Source organism: Molossus molossus, unplaced genomic scaffold (assembly GCF_014108415.1).
Source record: "Molossus molossus isolate mMolMol1 unplaced genomic scaffold, mMolMol1.p scaffold_m16_p_4, whole genome shotgun sequence".
NCBI lineage: Eukaryota > Metazoa > Chordata > Mammalia > Chiroptera > Molossidae > Molossus > Molossus molossus.
Window position 1 is genome coordinate 28159353 of NW_023425377.1, and position 20481 is coordinate 28179833.

At 42.9% G+C, this 20481-nt stretch overlaps 1 protein-coding gene across 1 annotated transcript in view; it reads right to left on the reverse strand.

The window, feature by feature from the left end:
* Positions 1–2014: 2014 nt before the first annotated feature.
* KCTD16 (potassium channel tetramerization domain containing 16) overlaps positions 2015–20481 on the reverse strand; it is a 256914-nt gene continuing 238447 nt past the window's right edge. Inside the window, exon 2 of the mRNA XM_036241243.1 lies at positions 2015–2586. Coding sequence (XP_036097136.1) covers positions 2132–2586 — 455 coding nt within the window. The 3' untranslated portion in view covers positions 2015–2131. The remainder of the gene's footprint in view (positions 2587–20481) is intronic.

The window sequence follows — 20481 nt, forward strand, 5'->3', positions numbered from 1 at the left end:
ACTTCCAGTAGGGTCACAAGAATCATTTGACCAAAGTAAGTTTGAGGATATCTTCATCAAATTCAACTTTTTCTTGACCTATTAAGTTCTGTGGTTCTTTGCAGAATCTATTAGTAGGATGGTATTTTGACGTAGCGTTCAGAAATATTGAAAAGAATGAAGACATATTGGTAGGCTTTACAAAACTATGTTGCAGTTAAGATAAAAATGTCTGCTAATATATTGATACATTTAAAAAAAAAAACACTTAAATTCATAAATCGTAATTCTCTTGACAATTCAACTCCCCAGGAAACTTTCTTTTTTTCACTTAAATGAAACTTTGGTTCCATCCAAATCATCACAAGAAAACATTCACTGAGTCTGTCACACAGGTGTAGAGGCAAGAATCACAAACATTCAGAACGATATCCGTGTACCAGTGGGCACCAATAACAGGAATCCAGACAGACCCTCTCACATAATAAAGATGCATCTATGAACTGTTTCAAAAAGAAGAGAATGGTCATCATTTTCCCTCCTACAGACATCATCTGTTGCCTTTATTACCTGTGATAATACAAACACATACACACAAACACACAATAATAAAAAAATTAGGAGTACTTGGCACAAAATAAATGAGTGACCAATTATTTTTCAATTCCCACTGAAATGGTTGAGGAATGCCAAAAACAAAACCCGGTCTCTTAATCTTCATTTACCACCAGTCTACGCAAGAGTTATTGGGTACATTAACAGAATACAGAGTCACAGGGCTGGATGGCTATTAACAGTTTCTTTTTGGCTGTGTCTATAAAGGTCAAGGATGTCAGCAAGAAAGATCGTTTAGAAAGCCAAAACCTCAATTTTGGAGTTCCAGTTATCTAGTTGGGTGGTTCAGACACGAGAGAAACGACAATCAATCCCAGTATGGACATAGCCAAGTCCCCAGCTCCCAAAGGCAAACACCGTAAATAGGCTCCAGGGAGGTGGCATGAGGCAGGGGAGGTTGAGAGAGGACCAAACAATCATTAGGAGGCGTGCGGAATACAAGTCCCTCTTAAACAAATGGCTGCCCCCTGACTCCAGCGTGAACAGCAGCAGGGTGCTCTTCCTTCCCCATCTAAGTGGGGATGCGGAGGTCGCGCGTGGACTGTGGAGACAGCCGCACCACTGACGCATGGGCAGTGAGAACTCTGAAGACAGCGAGAGCAGGCACGCTCTGCTCAGGGCAGGGACGGCTGAGTGAGGGGCCCTTTCATAGTGATTTTTGTGGATATGAATGTGTGTTTCCTACAAAAAAAAAAAAAAAATGTTGACCAGCTCTCCTCACCCTCTCTGATTGCAGAGAAAGAGCGAGGCAGTAAAATGGAGCCTGAGGGTGTTGATCTGCAAATAAGGAAGATGATTTCTTGAGGAGGAGGGTTACTTGACTGTTGGAAGTTAGAAAGTGTTGCCGAGTGAGGCTGGGAATCTTCCCAGAAGGGTTGTAAGAAGACAGCAGAGACTCCTCCCTCTCTGTCCTGGAGGTGCTACGGGAGCAGGACGCACCCTGGAGGCTGCCCAGGCCCTGGGCCGTGGGCACTGTGCGTGTGTACACACACTGTACTCTGTCCACCAGTCCTCATGCACTCGGAGTCGATATAAACTGGCACATAATAGATTTGAGTGAAAAGTCATATAAATCTGCCGTGCCCCCGCCCCCCATACACAAAGGGAAAAGGAAAATTGAAAAAAAAAAAAATCAAACATATGCCATTAGGCCAGATCTCTTTCTACCATATTCGTGTTCACAGGAGGGAGGTAGAAGAGGAGAGAAAACCCATTTTGAGATAAATGACTCCCAAGGCCTCTCAGCTCCTCCAATGGAGCTGGCCCTCATTGTACACAGGGGACCAAGTTAACAAACAAACTAACACATAAGAAAGAAAAAAAGAGTTTCTTACACTTCCACTTCTGGAAAGAAATCTACCCTGTGGACTTACGTGTTAAGGTGAATTAGGTACATAGGCAGTAGTATATCAATGGGCATTGTGTTCTAACAAGTGTATATTGTTAGTGGTTGTCTGTCTTTGCAAATAGGAATTTCTCTTAGGAGGTTGGCTGTACACTGCTCCCGTGGTTTGCTTCTTCGCCCCCCAGCCCTGTCCTATAGATGGTACTTCCGTAGCAGTTCCGATTGCCAAGGGTGCTTCCTCTCGGGGAACCGGTCTGGGATTTTGATCTTGAGGAAATCCTGGATGCACTTCTCCAGCTCTTCCTCAATGGAGAGCTTTTCCTTAACAGCTTTTTTTTTGCTGCTCATGTTCGACTCCCTGGAGCCAGAAGTCAGAGTCCGGAGCAGGTCGCTTTTCCGCCGCATCTCCGACTGTTGGATCAGCTGGACAGGGCCCTTCTTGATGGGACGGTCCAGAGTCTGGATGTTGGTCTGGCGTGTCACCGGCCCGCAGATGACCGTCTCCTGGGGAGAGCTGGCCTCAGACTGGCTGTCGCAGCTGGAGGTGGAGAGGTCGTTGCAAGACGTGCCGCTCTCCCCTTCTTTGTCACCTTTGCCATTCTTGCAGCAGCAATCACAATGTGAGGATGACCACCTGGCAGGCTCACCTGCAAGAAAGCACAGGACCCAAGTGATTAATGCCCAGAGCAGCAGCACAGAGCCTGGAAACACACACACACACACACACACACACACACCCACACCCATGTCTTTAGGAGTGGTATGGCCCTCCGGATGAGCTGCAACAGGAAAACCCAAAAGCCAAGTCCATGGGGGGGGGGGGGGTTAATAATGACATGCTGTGTAAGAGGAAATATAGTATAGTTAATGCTTAAGCCATAGCTTTGGTGTCAGATAGCCCTGGGGAAGGATACTCAGCTATACCACTTACTAATCTGGTTACACTGGCAGACCTCTTAGATTCTCAAAACTTCGGTTTCCTCATCTGTGAGATGGGGATAACGATTTTCCTACTATCTGGAGTTGTAGGGAGGATATAGGTAAGTCCAGTGAAGTTCTGAATGAAATGGGTAGTATACAGTAAGCACTCAATACATGCTAGCTGGTTTTACTGTGGCTGATGTCAAACCCTAATTCAAAGTTCCACATAACAGCAGTCGGGTACGGTGGGGGAGTCTACATGGGAAGAATGGCAGCTGTCAATCAGGGAGGATTTCCTTTGTGCCAGCCCCCACGTAAGCTCTGTGCACTCATCAACTCATCAAATCCTCAGGATGATTCTCTGAACTCAGTAGCTCCATACAAGGAAATGAAGACCCTGAGAGTTCAAGCCACTTGCCATAGTTTGCACAATTTGTAAGTGGCAGAGCTAGGATTCAAATACAGATCTCCCAAATACCATATCCAAGAGAACTAACCATTTGTCTTCAATTTGCTGGCCTGAAATTCCTGCTTCTCCTTCCAAACCATGTTCAAGGTTATACTTCACACAGAAACCTGGAGCGTTCCTAAAAGCTCTCGACTGCACACAGAAAGCCCTGTGCTCACGCGGAAATGTGCACGCAGCCCTCCGGTCCGGTCCAAGCCAGGAAGCTGGCACCCAGACACCCACTTCCCCGAACTGCTGAGATGCTCATGGATTTAAATGTCAGCTGGGATCCCCCAGCTTCCAGACAAATGAGAGTATTACTTTCCACTTATTCTAGGCGCAATCACTATTAAAGGGAAATTGAACAACTTAATTCTAGGGAAGCCTGTTATACTACCACATGCTTCAATATTTTATGAGAACATTTGAATGTTTTACTATTTTGGCAAGATAATTCATAAGATGTCTTCTGAAGTCTATATGTTAGGAAATCAAGGAAGAAGATGGGATGAATACAGTCTGGCTGGAGGCGCTGTGTGCCGAGTTATAGTGAAATGTGAAGAAAAAGAAAATCAAGCATGAGAAGATAAGTACCCATTCTTTTCTGGAAGCACTGTCTGCCTGCCTGCCCCCTTACCAAGAACTTCCCCACAGGCAGAGGTTTGTAGGCAGAACGCACAAAGGCCATGCCTGTGGGTACCCGACACTTCGCCCCTGGAGTCCCACTGACATGCGCTCACCAGCCCTGGAAAGTGTAGACATCGCAACATACTTTTGCTCTCAATTTGCTGAGGTTTCAATAATGATTATAATAACTCTCTCCATTTGAAGAGATAATCGGATACAATTGATTGGCCAGATGTGGGGAGAACACCATTTCATTCCAAAAAAAGTCTGGTCTATTGATATCAAAAAAGCAAATAATGTATTGCCATTTGGGGTTTATTAACTAGTTGTTCATCAAAAGGACTAACAGCTCTACCTTATTTTAAAATAAACTATTGCCCTGGCTGGTTTGGCTCAGCGGTTAGGGCGTCGGCCTGCAGTCCAGAGAGACCAGGGTTTGGTTCCTGCTAAGGGCGTGTACCTCGGTTGCAGTTTGTCCCCAGCCCTGGTTGGGTGGTGTGGGTGGCAGCCACTCAATGTGTCCCTTTCATGTCGATGTTTCTCTCTCTCTCTCTCTCTCTCTCTCTCTCTCTCTCTCTCTCCCCTACTCTATCTGAACAAAAAATGGAAAAATGTCCTTGGGTAAGGATAAAAAAATAAACTGAATAAAATACACTATTGCTGAATCTGTTGAACATTATATCACTTTTGGTATCTGGCACATGCTAGAGGTTTGCTAAATTTTTGATGTATGAATGAATGAATGAATGAATGAATGAATGAAAAGCCAAACATATATGTTGAACTGTATCAAGTTGATGACATATCAGGGCAGATTCAGATTCCAGAATTACGATTTACAATTTGTCATCTTGGATAAATTGCATTACTCAGTTTCCTCATCTGAAAAAATAAGATCAATAGAATCTTCCTCAGAGAGGTTTTAGGAAAACTAAATGAGATAGTTAATGCAAACTATCTATTCACACCTATTTGTTCTACCATAAGCCAGGTGCTGATCTGCATAAACGAAACAAATTAAGAGCTTGTTGATATGACTCGTATGTTTCCATGACAATTCTCGGGTCTGGTTGGAGCATCGTCTTAGGAAGCGCACTGGTGGGCATTTCGTGATGTCTGACTCTGGTGTGGGAGTGAGAAGAACCACACGCAGGTAGAGAGTCTGGCACACAGTGTGTGACCAGGGGCCAGTTTTGGAAGGATGGTTTATTTGCAGTACAGTGCTCACAATTTCACAAATGGATGAATCTTCCAGGATAAAATTTACTTGAAGACACACCCACTCAATTTAAACCCAGGGCCTGGAGGACGTTGTAGTTTGGATTAAATAGGCAGGGGCAAGAAACCCAACTGCCCCAAAATTTGAAGCCAAAATCCTCCAACATTTTACAACTTGGAAAAACTGAGGACATATCAAGCAAGCTGGATGACTGGACTTGGTCCCTTTCCATGATCCCCCAACTGTGGACGTCCTTACTAATAAAGAAGAAATAAAGGGGGAAAGGCTACAGAATGTTTCTCCCCTATGAAAAATTCAAACCAAGCTGAACGAACATGACTTAGCAAACTCACAAAGTGCTTTATGCATTTTTAAAAGAGGCCGCTCTGCCATCTCCCCACACCTCAGATTCTCCCTCTGCTAATGGTTGGGAACACAGTGCCCATCATTTACAGCAACAGCTGGAAAAACTGCTCTCCCTGTCTTCTCTGTCAATGATGTAGGAGCCTGTCCGTCTGGGAGCGAGGTGGCCAGATTTAATTTATTGGGGCTGCTAAAAGACTTTCTTAGTATCCCGGTTGAAAAGTCAATAACGGCCAAATTGATGTTTTTATAATTCTGCTAACCTTGGAAAAGCTATTGCAGAGTGCGGATTGAAGCAGACAGCTTCTGAGAAAAATGCATCTTCGAGCTTGACCATCGTCATTTCTTGCTTGTGGGTGACCTTTCTCCCTTCTGGACATTTGGCCTTGGATGGGCCCAACTGGGGCTCCTCATTAAGAGCGGGAAAATTTGGCCCTGGCCAGGTATCTTGCTTGGTTGGAGCATCATCTCATACATCAAAAGTTTGCAGATTCGATTCCCAGTCAGAGCACATAACCCAGGTTGCAGGTTTGATCCCTGGTCAGGGTGCCGAAAGGAGGCAACTGATTGAATTTTCTGTTTCACATTGATGTCTCTCTCTCTCTCTCTCTCCTACTCCCTTCCTCTCTAAAAAAGCAATAAAAACACATTTAAAAAAAAAGAAGGGGCATGTTTGAGACAGTTAAACTAGCCAAGTACCAGTCAGGACCAGTCAGAAAAACAGATACCCTGCCTGTACCTGAACAGAGAGAATTTAATAGAAGGAATTGGATAAATAGCTATTGGGAGAGTGGCACTGCAAGAAGGTGACACTGGAAGAGACACTCCCACCCTTAGGGCTGGGGAGGCAGAAGAAGATGGGTAATTAGAACCCACAAGTGCACAACAGTTGTCCTGAGCAGGTGGGACCCAGGCTTCTGAGGTGAGCACGCTGCCTGCTGGTGTCACTATCTCTGAAGGGGCCTGGCTCTGGGGATTACAGAAGAAAACAAAATTGGACACTGGGACCAACTGCTTCTGGGGTAATTATGAGCCAGGTTGAAGCTGATGAGCCGACAGCAGACAAGGAGTCCCTCCTGGCCTCGTGTCTTCCTCCAGCACCCCCCATGGATAGACACTAGCAGGAAGCCACCTGGACAGATGAAAAGTGTGGTGAGCTGAGCCCCACGCCAGCAGCACAGTACACAGGGGTGGGCTTGGAGCTGAGAGGAGACAGCACACTAGCAGCACACTCACCCTCCCCGCGGTGCAAAAGACAAGAAAGACATAGCTGTTGACCTGCAGGAACAGGGCTCCAGTGGAGGAGTTAGGAAATAGAAATACAAGAAAACCATCACCTCAGTCCTACCCTGCCACCCTGTTCCATGCCCTAGGGTTTTGCATTTGTTCTTTCTTCTGCCAGAAACATTTATCCTTCTGATTTTCACCTGTTTAGCTCTTTTTCTGTCCTCAAGAGCTCGTCTCTAATGGCATTTTCTGAGAGGCCTCCCCTATCCATCTCTAACCCAATTTAGGTCCATCCCAACCCCTAGCCCGTCTTTCTCAACATCAAGTGTAAGCACAGAGGTCTGTGTTCATCCCCTTCTGAGTTCTGATGCACACAGCAGGGCACATACAGGTCAGGGTTACGGGGCATGTAGTAGATGCTCAGAAAATCCCTGCAGATAAATGAACAGGAGAACAAACAAATGATGTGTCTAGAGTCTAAACGGTGATTTTTGGTTTAGTGTGTGTGGGAAAGACAGTGTCCTTCACCCCAGGGGAAAAAAGATTAAAAATCTGACATGCAAAGGTCATGGGAATGGAAAAGGTTTCAGCACATCACTAGACAAGTAAAATACATGTGGCAAAAACATGCTGACTGACAGAGATAATGGCAAAATCCACAGACCAATCCGGAATTGAGAAATTGCATACGTGTGTGTGCGCGTGTGTGTGTGTGTACAGGGTGGGGCAAAAGTAGGTTTACAGTTGTAAATATGCAAAACAGAGTTTGTTCTTGTGTTATTATTGATTAATTATTGCATTATTTTTCATACAAATAACTATAAACTGACTTTTGCCCCACCCTGTATATATACATATATATGTATTTTTTTTATTGATCATTACTCATAATTATTTACTGATACATATAAAAAATTCCTAAAGAAATTATACAACCTAAGTAAAAATGAACTTGCCTAAGCATTTAACCCTTAGTCTCTGTTCCCACAATTTTCCAGTTTGGTGATGTTCGGATATGCCCTCCTAACTCAAGTTCTCCACCTGTGGAGCTGCTCTCTAAATACAGCAGTGCAGTGTGTTGCGTAAGGTTAGAAACTATGAATTTTTGACTTCCTAGTCTACTGCCTTGCTCTTTCAAGTGTTTCTTTCTTTTTTATTGTTGACAGCATTACAGATGTCCCCATGTCCCCCACTTTGCCCTTCTTCTACCAGCCCCCAACCCACCCAAAGCCTCCCCACACTATTGTCTGTGCCCTTGGGTTATGCGTATATGCATATATGTTCTTTGGTTAATCTCTTCCTGTCCCCTCCAAACCTCTCCCCTCTGAGTGTTTCTTGATGACACACTATTTCATTTTCTAGGTGCTCTTTGCCCTTTTCTTCTTTCTGCCTTTCTGTTGAATTTCCTCTTCTTAGTCTCAGCATTCTTCAGCTAAGACCATACTTGATGACTGCTGCTCAAAGGTTCTCATTTTCTGCCCTGGCTGGGTGGCTCAGCTGGTTGCAGCATTGTCCTGTACACCAAAAGGCTGAGGTTCCCAGTCAGGACACAGGCTTAGGCTGCAGGTTTGACCCCAGTCAGGCATGTACGGAAGGCAACCAATCAATGTTTATCTTTCACATTGATGATTCTCTCTCTCTCTCTCTCTCTCTCTCTCTCTCTCCCCCCACTTCATCTCTCTCTAAAATCAATTAAAAATATATATCCTCAGGCGAGGATTAAAAAAAAATTTCTCATTTGCCTATTTCATAGAGAAGTTCTATGGCCCATCCCTTTTCCTACCCCAATCTCTTCATCTTGACCGCTTCCTCTTTCAGTTTTCTACACCCATTTCTTATAAACTTGAATGAGTCCCCTAAACAACAAGTCCCCATACAACTCCTCTGAATAAGTATCCAAGGGTCTTTTGTCTCCTAGAATGAAATGTACATGTAATTACTAAAACATCCTTCTTTTCCTTTAGGGAATAGCCCCTTCTTTACTGGGTGTCGGTCAAGCATGGTCCACGCCTCGCCACACGGGAGGAAATGTGGCCCATGTATGAACTTCTCACGTCCCAGCCAAAGTAGATGATTTAGGCATGGGCATGAGACCCGAGCTGGATGAATCAGAGTCCTCTTTGTGAGTGTGATTCTGGAACTTATGGTTAATATTTGCTCTATGATGTGGGAGGTTGCTAAGCTAGGAGACTGTGAGTCCAGTGGCCATCATCCCTACCATCTGGAGAACATTGATGCAGGAAGAAGCCAAGCAAAACAAGCAAAGCTGAGAAATAGTCAGGAGACAGAACCCTGCATCTAGTCGTGTCTCACATCGGCCCCGTTCCTAGGCTTATCATTTTATGAGCCAGAAAATTCTCTTCTTGCTTCATCCGGTGGGAGTTCGTTTTGTGTTACGTACAATGAGAGTCTTGAGCACCACATCAGATTTCTATGAACACACTTAATATCTGTCTAACCTGCCTCTGCCATCCTCTGAGCGCTTTGTTTAACTGGACCGCTAACGCTGGCCAGCGCTTTCGGAGGCTTTGCTATGCTAATTTATTACTTTGCTAAGCTAATTTATAGATGACTTGTTTCTTCTCTGGAATGGCAGCCCCTTTGCTACAGTAGTCCCAGCAAATTTGACTAACACTCTCAAGAGACACGGTAAGGTTCTTTGGCCATCTCTTGTACATAGTGATTGCAGTGGTGAATAAGGTAATAGCTGTCCCTTCAAAACCAGAAGCTAACCATCACAATTTTTTTGAGGTCCTCTAATATGTCTGCTATTTGTGTTCACCACTTTCATCTTCAAAATAATCCTACTAGGTGTACGTTATCCTTCTTTCCTTTTTATGGAGGAGGACACTATAGCTCAAAGTGGTTAATTATCTAATCCAAAGTTATAAAGTGGACAAGTGGAAAATCAGGAGTTCAAATCCAGGTCTCTTTTAATACAAAGCCTCTGTTCTTTTTGATGGAAACATTATTCAATATCATGAGAATGTTCCATTGGAGATATTTAAAAATAAGAATAGGCCTAGCAGGTTAAAGTGTTGACTCAGTTTCCTTCCCTCAGGCCCCTGGAAAGAGTTGAAAGTGACTAACTGAAGGATGAACGGCGCCGGTGCATGGAGCATGGCACACCCCTCCGTCCTTGTTGAGGTCCAGGGCTGCCCTGCAGATGGCAACAGTGTCTGAGGTGTGCACTCAGCACAGGAAAAGAAGCCCTTTGCCAGTTCATTAAGATTTAGTATTTGCTAATTCTGCTTAATGAATTTTCATCAACCAATTACTATGTGATACTACCTCAAAGGAGGGGAAAATCACAACACAAGAATCCACGGTTAATTGGTAAATGCAAACCTAAACTTCTAGTGATCCTCCTGGTTAAAAAGAAGAAAAAAAAAGTCAAATTAATTAAGAGCAATTGTTCAAGAGCTAGAGAGCCCTGTGGATTTTATAAACTACAGAGAAAATTTAAAAACCGTCTTAAAGCACATATAAAGCATCAACTACTTGGAAAGGAGGCAAGGTTACCCAGGAAAGTCTGGACAGTGAGACGCCCAGCCAGGATGACCATGCAGAACCTCACTGTGAGAAGGCCAAGCTGAATCCCGGTGTGAGACTTGAAAGGATCTCAGAGGCTACTGAGCACCCTGGTTTTACAATGAGGAGAGAGAAAGGGGGCCTAATAGTGTGGAGCCCAACTCTGGGTCTGGAGCCCTGTCTGGGACCATGCCAGGGGCACAGATAAGAGGGTGCAGAGCCATGTGGGCAAAAGGTGGATAAATCAAACCCAACCAGAAAGAATTTCACATATGAACAGCCCAAATTCTGGGGAAAATAAAAGCTCTGAGGAAGAGTCCATTGTTGAGTGCAGTGAAGATAAGAACAGGACAGAGCAGTTGGAGAAAGCAGATCCCTCCAATATGACCACATGGCTACTGGAGAGAGAGAGGAAGAGAGACCAAGTGGTCACGGTGATGATAACACTGATCTGCATTTGCAATCACCTGGTCACAACACAGGACTGGGCACATTAACTGCATCATCTTATTGAACTTTCCAAACCAGTGAAGAGAGGTAAGGGATTACAACACCTAATTCCTACCTCCTAGGGGGAATGGGAGCTAGAGGACCCAGACTTTCCCAGGTGCCAGGCCAACTGACATTCCATCACAGAGAATACCCAGAATCTGCATCCAAAAGGCCTTCCCTTAAACAGCATAAGCCCTTAGCGGAAGAATAAGTCTGGCACCTCAGTGTGAAGCAGTTGATCACAATGCATGGGCACAGAGAAAGCCTGAGAGCTCACATCAGTGGGCAAAGCCTAGCAAATGACGTTAATGAACTAGGAACACCTACCACGTACCATGTGTGATGCTAAGTTCTTTATAAACATTTTTTATTCCAACAGTAACTCTCTAAGGCAGGGTTTCTCAATGTTGGCACCACTGACATTTGGGCTGAGGAATCCTTTGCTATGGGGACTGTCCTGTGCATTGTAGGATGTGTAGCAGTGACCCTGGTCTCTAGCCAAATAATTGCCAAAGCACCACCCCTCCCCAGAAGAGATGACTAGACTGGTCTCTGGGTATCGCCAACTGGTCCCCTTGGAAGCAAAATCACCTGTAGTTGAGAACCACTGTTCTAAGGTAAATATTACTTCTATTTTACTGATGAGAAAATTGAATTTTTGTTGTTGTTGTTGTTGTTGTTAATCCTCACCCAAGGATATTTTCCCACTGATTTTTAGATAGAATGGAAGGGAGGGAGGGAGGGAGAGAGAAACATTGTTGTGAGAGAGACATTGTCTGGTTGCCTCCCACAGAACCCCTACTGGGGCCAGGGGTCGAACCTGTAGTCCAGGGATTCAAACCCTCGACCCTTCGGTCTGCAGGCCGATGTTCTAACGACCGAGCCAAACTGGTCAGGGCTGAATTTCTTAATTTTTAATTAATTTGCCCATGAGCCACAAAGCTAGGAAAAGGTGAAACTAGGATTTGATTTTTCGTAGATCTGACTCCAGAATGAATGCCTGTTCCATCACAATATTGCGATATTCCGGGGCAATGATGCCTGCTTCAAAGTAGCTTATCAGGCAGAGACCCGACTATTCCACTCATGATAAGCTTCAGAAAGAGGCCAGCAAAGGGAGATAAAGGAAACTGAGCTGCCCTTTCACCTTTTACAAAATACAAAGCATGCCTCGTTTTCACCAGGCGATCTTTGGATGATACCAGAACAGAAAGATTTGTAGAATTTAGCAGCTCTGTCTGAATCTCTGTTAATTGGTCACTGATTATTACTATTCTTTGTTATTAGGATTTCAAAATGAGACGAAGGCGGCTCTAATCGAGGACTTTTCCCACGTAGCCAACGCCTCTATGAACACCACTTAATAAAAATAGGCAACATTACATAGAGTGTTTGCTCTATACCAGGAGTATGCTGCACTTACCTTGCAGAATCTCACTGGAGATTTACGACATTCCTACCAAGCGACTCTGTCGTCATTTACATTGTACAAAAGAGCAGACTGAAGAGCAGAGAGGTTATGCAACTAACGGGAATTCTGTAAGAGACCGCCTATGATACAAACTGAAAAAGCTCACCCCAGAATTCCCACAAGAAGTCAGGCGGTCTGCCTACTGGTTCAAAACTTGGGGCTGAGAGTAAAGGAAACAGGACTAGGACTCAGACCTGCTGGTTACTTTAGTTTCTTCGCCTAAAACTGTTAGACATACAAACACTTCTCTGGTAGGAGGGTGAGAATTAAATAATTTTATCCACAGCACAATCATGGTGCCTAGAATATATCCAATGCCCACTGAATAATGGGTTGTTAAAAAAGCACTGATTACTTTTGATATCCAAAATGACAACATTGATATTAATGTGAAATATGTAAAAGGCAATCTTGATATAGGCAATTCCTTGTTTCATTTGCTTTTCTTTCAATAGACAGTCGACCCAACGCCCACCCTCATACTACTTAACCAATGTCTCTACTTTCTATTCTTCTCATGGGCTGTCTACCAAAGAATTGATCCCATTGCATAGATTGATAATATTTTGGAAAACATCACTGATGAACAAGTCCATTAATATATGTCTACCTGTCCTGGCTGGTTTGGCTCAGCGGTTAGAGTGTCAGCCTGGGGTCTAGAGAGACCTGGATTCGGTTCCCGCTAAGGGCACGTACCTCGGTTGCAGTTTGTCCCCAGCCCTATTTGGGTCGTGCAGGTGGCAGCCACTCAATGTGTCCCTTTCACATAGATGTTTCTCTCTCTCTCTCTCCCCCTCCCTCCCCCCTCACTCTATCACACACACATCTATCTATCTAGATAGATAGATGATATAGATATAGATATAGATATAGATATAGATATAGATATAGATATAGATATCCTCCTCCTCATGGCTCTGGGGCAAGTATTGCCATACTTGACCTGCAGTGACTTTAAGGGCAACAAAAATTGCTCAAAGAGGGTCAAATTTTGTACTGTGATGATAGTTTACTGTTATTCCTTTATATATGACTTGCCCTTTTCTGTTAAATCCCATTAATTACTCATAAATACACAACCTCATAAGATTGCACAATTCAGCCTTCTCTTATAGGGAGAAATATTCTTTAACTGTGAAGCCCACCTTTACACCTCCATGGCTAATTCACTTAAAACAGTCATTCAAATGTTTGACAGATATAGCAAATAATGAATAAAAACAAAGGGGCACTACCAACATAAATTAGCATTAATGATTTCCAGAGCCAGGTAATGGAAAACAAATAGTATGACCCCTGTGATAAACATAGGGAAGTTTAATTGAGATATATTTGAGTTCTACATTGCTTGGTCTCTGGTTATTAAATATATCCTCTCTATATTGATGATTAAACCATTAGTAACACACTCTTAATCGTTAACATTTGGAAAACAGATGGTAAAGAGCTTTTATAAAAAAGAACTGAAGGAGTGATATAAGGGTCCAGTTTCATTCTTCTGCATGTGGTTCATCAGTTCTCCCAACACTTATTGAAAAGACTATCCTTTCTCCATTGAGTATTCTTGGCTCTCTTATTAAATATTAATTGCCAATATATGTGAAGGTTTATTTCTGTGCTCTTGATTCTGTTCCTTGGTCTGCATGTCGATTTTCAAGCCAGCACTGTACTGTTTTGATTACTATCACTTTGTAGTATAAAGTCAAGAAGCATGATGCCTCTGGCTTTGTTCTTTCTCAGAACTGCTTTGGCTATTTGCGGTTTTTTGTGGTTCAATACAAATTTTAGAATTTTTTCCTATTTCTATGAAAAATAACATTGGCATTTTGATAGAGATTGTATTCATTTAAAATGCATGAAAGTCTTAAACATATCTGTAATTGTAAAACTCCTAGAAGAAAACATAGGGGGACAACTCCTTGTCAAAAGGTCTTGGCAACAATTTTTTGATAAGATATCAAAAGCACAAGTGACAAAAAACAAAAATCTATTAAGTGAAACAACATAAAACTAAAAAGCTTTTATACAGCAAAAGAAACAACAAAATGAAAAAGCAACCTACAGAATGAGAGAAAATATTTGCAAATTATATATCTGATAAGGGGTTGATATCCATAATATATGCAGAACTGATATAACTCAATAGCAAAACAATAATAATAATGACAACAAACAATCTGTTTTTAAAAGGGCAGAGTAACTGAATATACATTTTTCTAGAAAAGACACACAATGGCTAATAGTACATAAAAAGATGTCAGGAAGAGAAAGAGATTATTGAGGGTGAGGGTGAGGATGGAGAAACTGAGTTAAGTTTGAGAATTTTTGTGGGCCAATAGAATATTCAAATTGATAAGTCCTTATCTCTTTCCTCATCGGCTCTATTTCAAATTCCTTTGGTTCTACACATCTCCTCTAATTCTATAAAAATCCCGTTTCAATCTTTCTATGTGACATCCACTCATCCATACAGTTGTATAGATTTTCATGGTGCAAAACAGAAACTTGACCTCAGCAAAATGAATACAGAATGTCCAAAAAATTTTAATTTTGTGTCTTGTTACATATATAAGTTTCTGGACAATAAGTTCCTATTTGAAAAAGTTCTTGGCTGAAAATGGTACTCATTCCACTTTGGCAAACAAAGATTTGAGAAGAGCCATGACTTAGCAGGACAGAAGAAATTATGAAACCTAGAATTTGTATAATACTTAATAGATTATAGAACGGTTTCCATTCATGTACCTCATTCGATCCTTAAATTTATTCACTCAGCACTAAATAATATTTAATTGGTCTCTGCCCGATACTCTCTAGGCAATAGGTATATTACGTTCCACTAAAAAAATAAATAATAAACAAGAAAAAGATAAAATTTTAGGTAGTGATGATGGCTACAAAGAAAAAACAGGATGATGGGGTGAGTTGGGGTAAAAGGGTTGCAATCAATAGAGTGGTCAGGTGGCATCTCTAGATACATTGACATTTGAGTGGGAACCTAATATCCAAAAGGAGTCACCCTGTGCAGACCAGGTAGAAATCATTCCAAGCAACAGGAACATCACATGCAAAGGTCCTGAGGTAGGAATAAAATGGCAAGTGCAAGGAACAGAAAGAAGACCTTCTTGGTTTCACGGTGGTAAGGGAGGAGAAATAGTAGAAGATGATGTTGGAGAGAGAGGCAGGGGCCAAGTCTTATAGAGCCTCAAAAGCTACTAGGGCATTAAGAAAGATAATTTTCATGGGAATTACATGATTTAATTATTCTTTATCACAGGCTTACTCTGGCTGTTCTCTAGAGAACAAATTGTATATGAGGGACAATAGAGGCAGGGAGGCCAGTGAGGAGGCTATTCCAATGTCAAGGCAAAAGAGGATAGTGACTTCTAGGGGTGAAGATGGAGAGCAGAGACTCTGAGTTATATTTCCTCATTGGCAGTTTACAAATAAGAAAAGTGAGGTCCAGGAAAACAAAATATTTGTCTAAGCTCAATATTAGAGCAGAGATTTTTTCTCTTTATAAGTCTAGTTCTTTCCCAACATGCCATAGTTGTGTCAATGATTAAGGCATCAGGAAATAGTAATTTGTTTTCAAATCCTCAACAATCAGTCAGTTTTCCACAGAAGATGCTCTTGCTGTCTCCAGCTCAATCCTGTGTAGCAGAACTCTTATTTGGTTAGTCCTTCTGCTGATCTGCACCTGCTGGGGCTGTTTGATTGACATCACAAACGAGGAGCCTGGAATTGAATTCTACAATCAGGAATCATTATGTTGTTTGTAAACAATGACAGGCGATGATAAATATGCATTCCGGTTAATTACTGCCTTCCCATGTGCCATCTTCATTCTCTCATTTCCACCATCCTGTCACATCTTAATACCTGATTGTGCGTTCCCTACAACCGCGAGAGAGCACATAGCTGCAAACACATTGAAATGCAAGAAGACAGCCGGCTATTCTGGTGGGTTCCTAGGAACAGCAGCCCAACCTGAAGGCAAACACTACTGAGAATGAACAGGTTTGCAGTATGTTTAGCTTTATGTCATTCCTTTGATTTGTACATTAGGTTTTTATTCAAGGGACAGAGTTTCTAATAGATTTCCATTACAGCCCAGCCCCTGAAGCTGAATTAGGAAAAACACAGTAAATCAGGTTCCATTTTAGGATCCAAGATTTTTGATTTTTGTGCTCTCTCTCTCTCTCTCTCTCTCTCTCTCTACACAGCACAACCAAGGAGTTAGTAAACATCACAGGATGGGCAGGCTTCTTTATCTACAGAACAGCAGGCTCTGCAGCAGTCCTTGGAACAGAGAAAGAAGTCTCATGTGTTTTATTAGCAACCAATAATTCACTGATGGAATTCACAGAGCAGGTGCCGTATAAACCAGCGGCAGAACATGAGAAAGGCCATTTCATGCAGTGGTGAAGAGCTTGGGCTGTGACATCAGACAAGTCCCAGAATGAGCTGCGCTTGTCCTTATCACTTGCGTTACTTGACCAAGTTGCTGAACCTCAGTTTGCTCACCTGTAAAATGGGCCCTGGCAGTAAGTACTGTGTAATGGTCAGTATAAGAGTAGAGAATTTTGCCCTGGCCGGTTTGGCTCAGCAGTTGGAACCTTGGCCTGCAGACCAGAGAGTCCCGAGTTCGTTTCCTGCTAGGGGTACATACCAAAAAAAAAAAAAGAGTAGAAAATGTTTCTGTTTATAAATCCAGTTGTTCCCCATGGTATTGTTTGAGAAGGAAACTCATAGTGCTCTGCTTGGTGCTGGGCCTCTGAAATAATGTATTCATTACTGTTGTTACCAGTTATTATTATTACTAATCATATATTGCTAATATTTTATAATGGTAAGTAATATATCATTTTAATGTAGTAGTAGCATTATGAATTGTTCCTTATTCTGTGTCTCTCATATGAACAGAATAAATTCTATGTACACCATGAGCTTTCTGCCCATGGGTAGGGTTGGCTCCGCCCTACTTTACCAAGCAGAAGTGCATCTGGTCAACCCTATGGGTGAGAAGACGGCTGGTCTGCCTTTCCCTTCCAGACATGGTGCAGCCCTGAGCAAGGTGCTCGGTCACAGCAGCAGGCAGTGTCCTGCACGGGTCACAGCACAAGACCTGCATCCCAGACCCTGATCTGGTACCACCAAGTTACATGTCCTTGGCCTGACTCCTAAAATCCCTATATTTTTCTCATCCCTCATTTAGCCAGTATTATTACCTGACTTACACCTTGCTAGCTTCTATCAAATGAAAATATCCATGAGGACATTTTCCAGAAAATAATAAGAATGCAGCACATAAATCTGAGGCAGAATTTTTGGGTTTGGTATTATCATCTTATTGCTAGTCTTCAGAATGATCTCCTGGCACTAGATTATTCTCGTTAGCAGGGCAAACGAGACTCTTGGTGTGATACTTGATTCCCTCCTTAATCTGGTCTCTTCTCATTCCCTTCAGAGCTTGTACATTAGTGTCTTGCCTCATTGACTCTATTCAGATTGTCCCTTCTGCCTAAAATACCTTCCCTCCCCTCTTCCCTTTGTCTGGGTAGCTTATCAATGAAGACTCATCTCAGTTGTGCATTCTCCAGGAAGCTTACTGATGTCTACCATGCCCAACTTCAAATGCACCTAGAGGTCAAGTTATGGTCCCTGTGTCCGCCCTCCAGGGGCACATCTTCTCACAGCATTGTGTTGTCTCTGAGTGCCTCTTGCCTCAGACTCCAGGCCCCTTACCAGCAGGCACCATGCTTCTTCATCCCTATCCCCACCATAAGCAAAGTATCCAGCATAGAAGGGCCACCTCATCGTGGTCACTGGAGTGAGCAAATAAATGAAACATTTTTCAATCAACTAGACTATCTGACCACAGATCCATTGAGTACTCACTACATTTAAATACACATGTAGCCATGCGTCGCTTAATGATGGGGATATGTTCTGAGCAACGTGTTGTAAGGTGACTTCATCCTTGTGTCAACACCACAGGGTGTACGTGCACGAGCCTAGATGGCACACCTGCTGCACACCTAGGCTATGGGTACAGCCTGCTGCACACCTAGGCTATGGGTACAGCCTGCTGCACACCTAGGCTATGGGTACAGCCTGCTGCTCCTGGGCTGTGAGCCCTAGTGGCACATTACTGTACAGAACACTACAGGCAATTATAGCACCATGGTAAGTGTCTGTGTATCTAAACACATCTTAACATAAAAAGTACAGTAAAAATATGGTATAAAAGATACAAAATGTCACCTCCATCTAGGGCATGTAGAATGAACGGAGCTTGCAGGACTGGACGTTGCTGTGGGTGACTTCGTGCATGGGGAAGGGATGTGAAGGCCCAGGATGGTACAGGACACTACTGTAGCCTTTATGAACACTGCCCACTGGCATCCCTACAAACATGTGAGAGTGCATTGTGGTATGACATGATGGCAGCTGCCATGTCACTCGATGATAGGAATCGTTCAGCTCTGTAACAGTCTTGTGAGGTGATCAATGAAACGTCATTACGTGGCACGTGACTGTGGTCCAGTGATAGCTGCTTTCCAAGACAAGTCTGTACTTCACCTGTGCTTCACAAGTCTGTACTCCATTCCTTCCTCCACTGCCTCACGTGGAGCCCAAACTACATGCACCTATGGCTACGTGCACGTTTTATTTAGACAATTTCTGCATGTCCTCCTCTGGGATCCTTAAATGCCACTTTTGAATACAAACAGTCTGTATAGCATATGGCTTTTAAGAGAGGATGGAGGGAGAGGCAATTTCAAAGTGTCTTTTTAAATACTCATCTTGACAGTCATTACAGGAGGTTGTTTTGTTTGTTCTTCCATCCACCAGGGGGACAAAAGAGATGTGGTGTCTCAACCACGGTGCTGCCAAAATGGATTCAAAAGTTGAGATCTACCCCACTATAAATTTATCAGTCAAAAAAACGCATTCACCTAAATGAAGACATTGAAACGCGCATTAAGGAAGATGAATGGTAACCACGAGAAATAGGCAAGAAAAATTAGATACTCAAATTGAATTGTAAAATGCCCTCCTAAGGAGCCCAGCCTGGGATAAGCTGCATGAAAAGGTGGGGGTGGGGGTGGGGGGTTAAATGGAAAGGAACAAAGCAACAGACCATGTTCGAGAGAAGAAAGAAGGACATAGTAAGTTCAGAGACAGGCTGTGTTTTCCATCTAAGTTAATTTTAGTCAAAAGAAAAGCATGCACATGTTTTCTCTTAAGTTAAAATGTCAGGTAAAGGTAAAAAGAAGCACACTCTTCTCATCCCATCCCTATTGTTTAAAATCTCAGCGAAGTTACACTTTTCTGTTTGTGTGTGGGAGTAAAAATGTAGAAAGAATAAAAAATAGTGAATATACATAGAACTTAAAGTAGTGATTATGTATAATGAATCACATGGGCCTTTTTGGATATACCTAGGGAAAAGGGTTAAGTTCCAAAATAATATTCATGTTCTTATTATGTGAGCATGCTGTGTGTACTACACATTTAAGGATGCTGTGTGCACTACACATTTAAGGATGCTGTGTGCACTACATATTTAAGGATGCTGTGTGTACTGAATATTTAAGGATGCTGGGTGTACTCCATATTTAAGAATGCTGTGTATACTACATATTTATTGCCATGGGCAGAAAATCATGTCGATTGGAATAACTGGAATTATATTGGAATATAATATTGCATAGTATGAGGCGTGGCAATAGCTTCAAAATAATAATTTATCTCTGAATCAAGTTCTCATTTTTAGCTCTTCAAATGCAGGCCACCAGTCTCCCTTCTGGGGTACTGTCTCGGGAGAACCAAGCATGAACCCAGGACACCAAGACAACTGTACTGGGAGGATCGCATCGGGTCCAGGCATCCTCAGAACACCTGCTTCTGAGCCAGCACACCGAGGTGACAAAACCCCGGGGAATGCAATGCCTCCATGTTCCAGGTCACGCAAGGCCTCCACTGCAATGCTTAATGGCTCTATTTAAACATTGCCAGTTCTACCCCTTTCTCCTGCTGCTAGCCTTCTAGGCTGCGACAAGCCTGGCTCCCTGCTCAACCTTTAGGGCCTACCCATCCTCCCAGCCCAACTCTCTCCATCCCGCTACTGGAGCAATTAACCTTCCTCCCTCCTCCGCCTGGAGAAAGATCATTATGTGTCACTGAATAAAATGCCACCATTCAGTCTGTGCTGTATTAAGATTCCATTCTCTTCC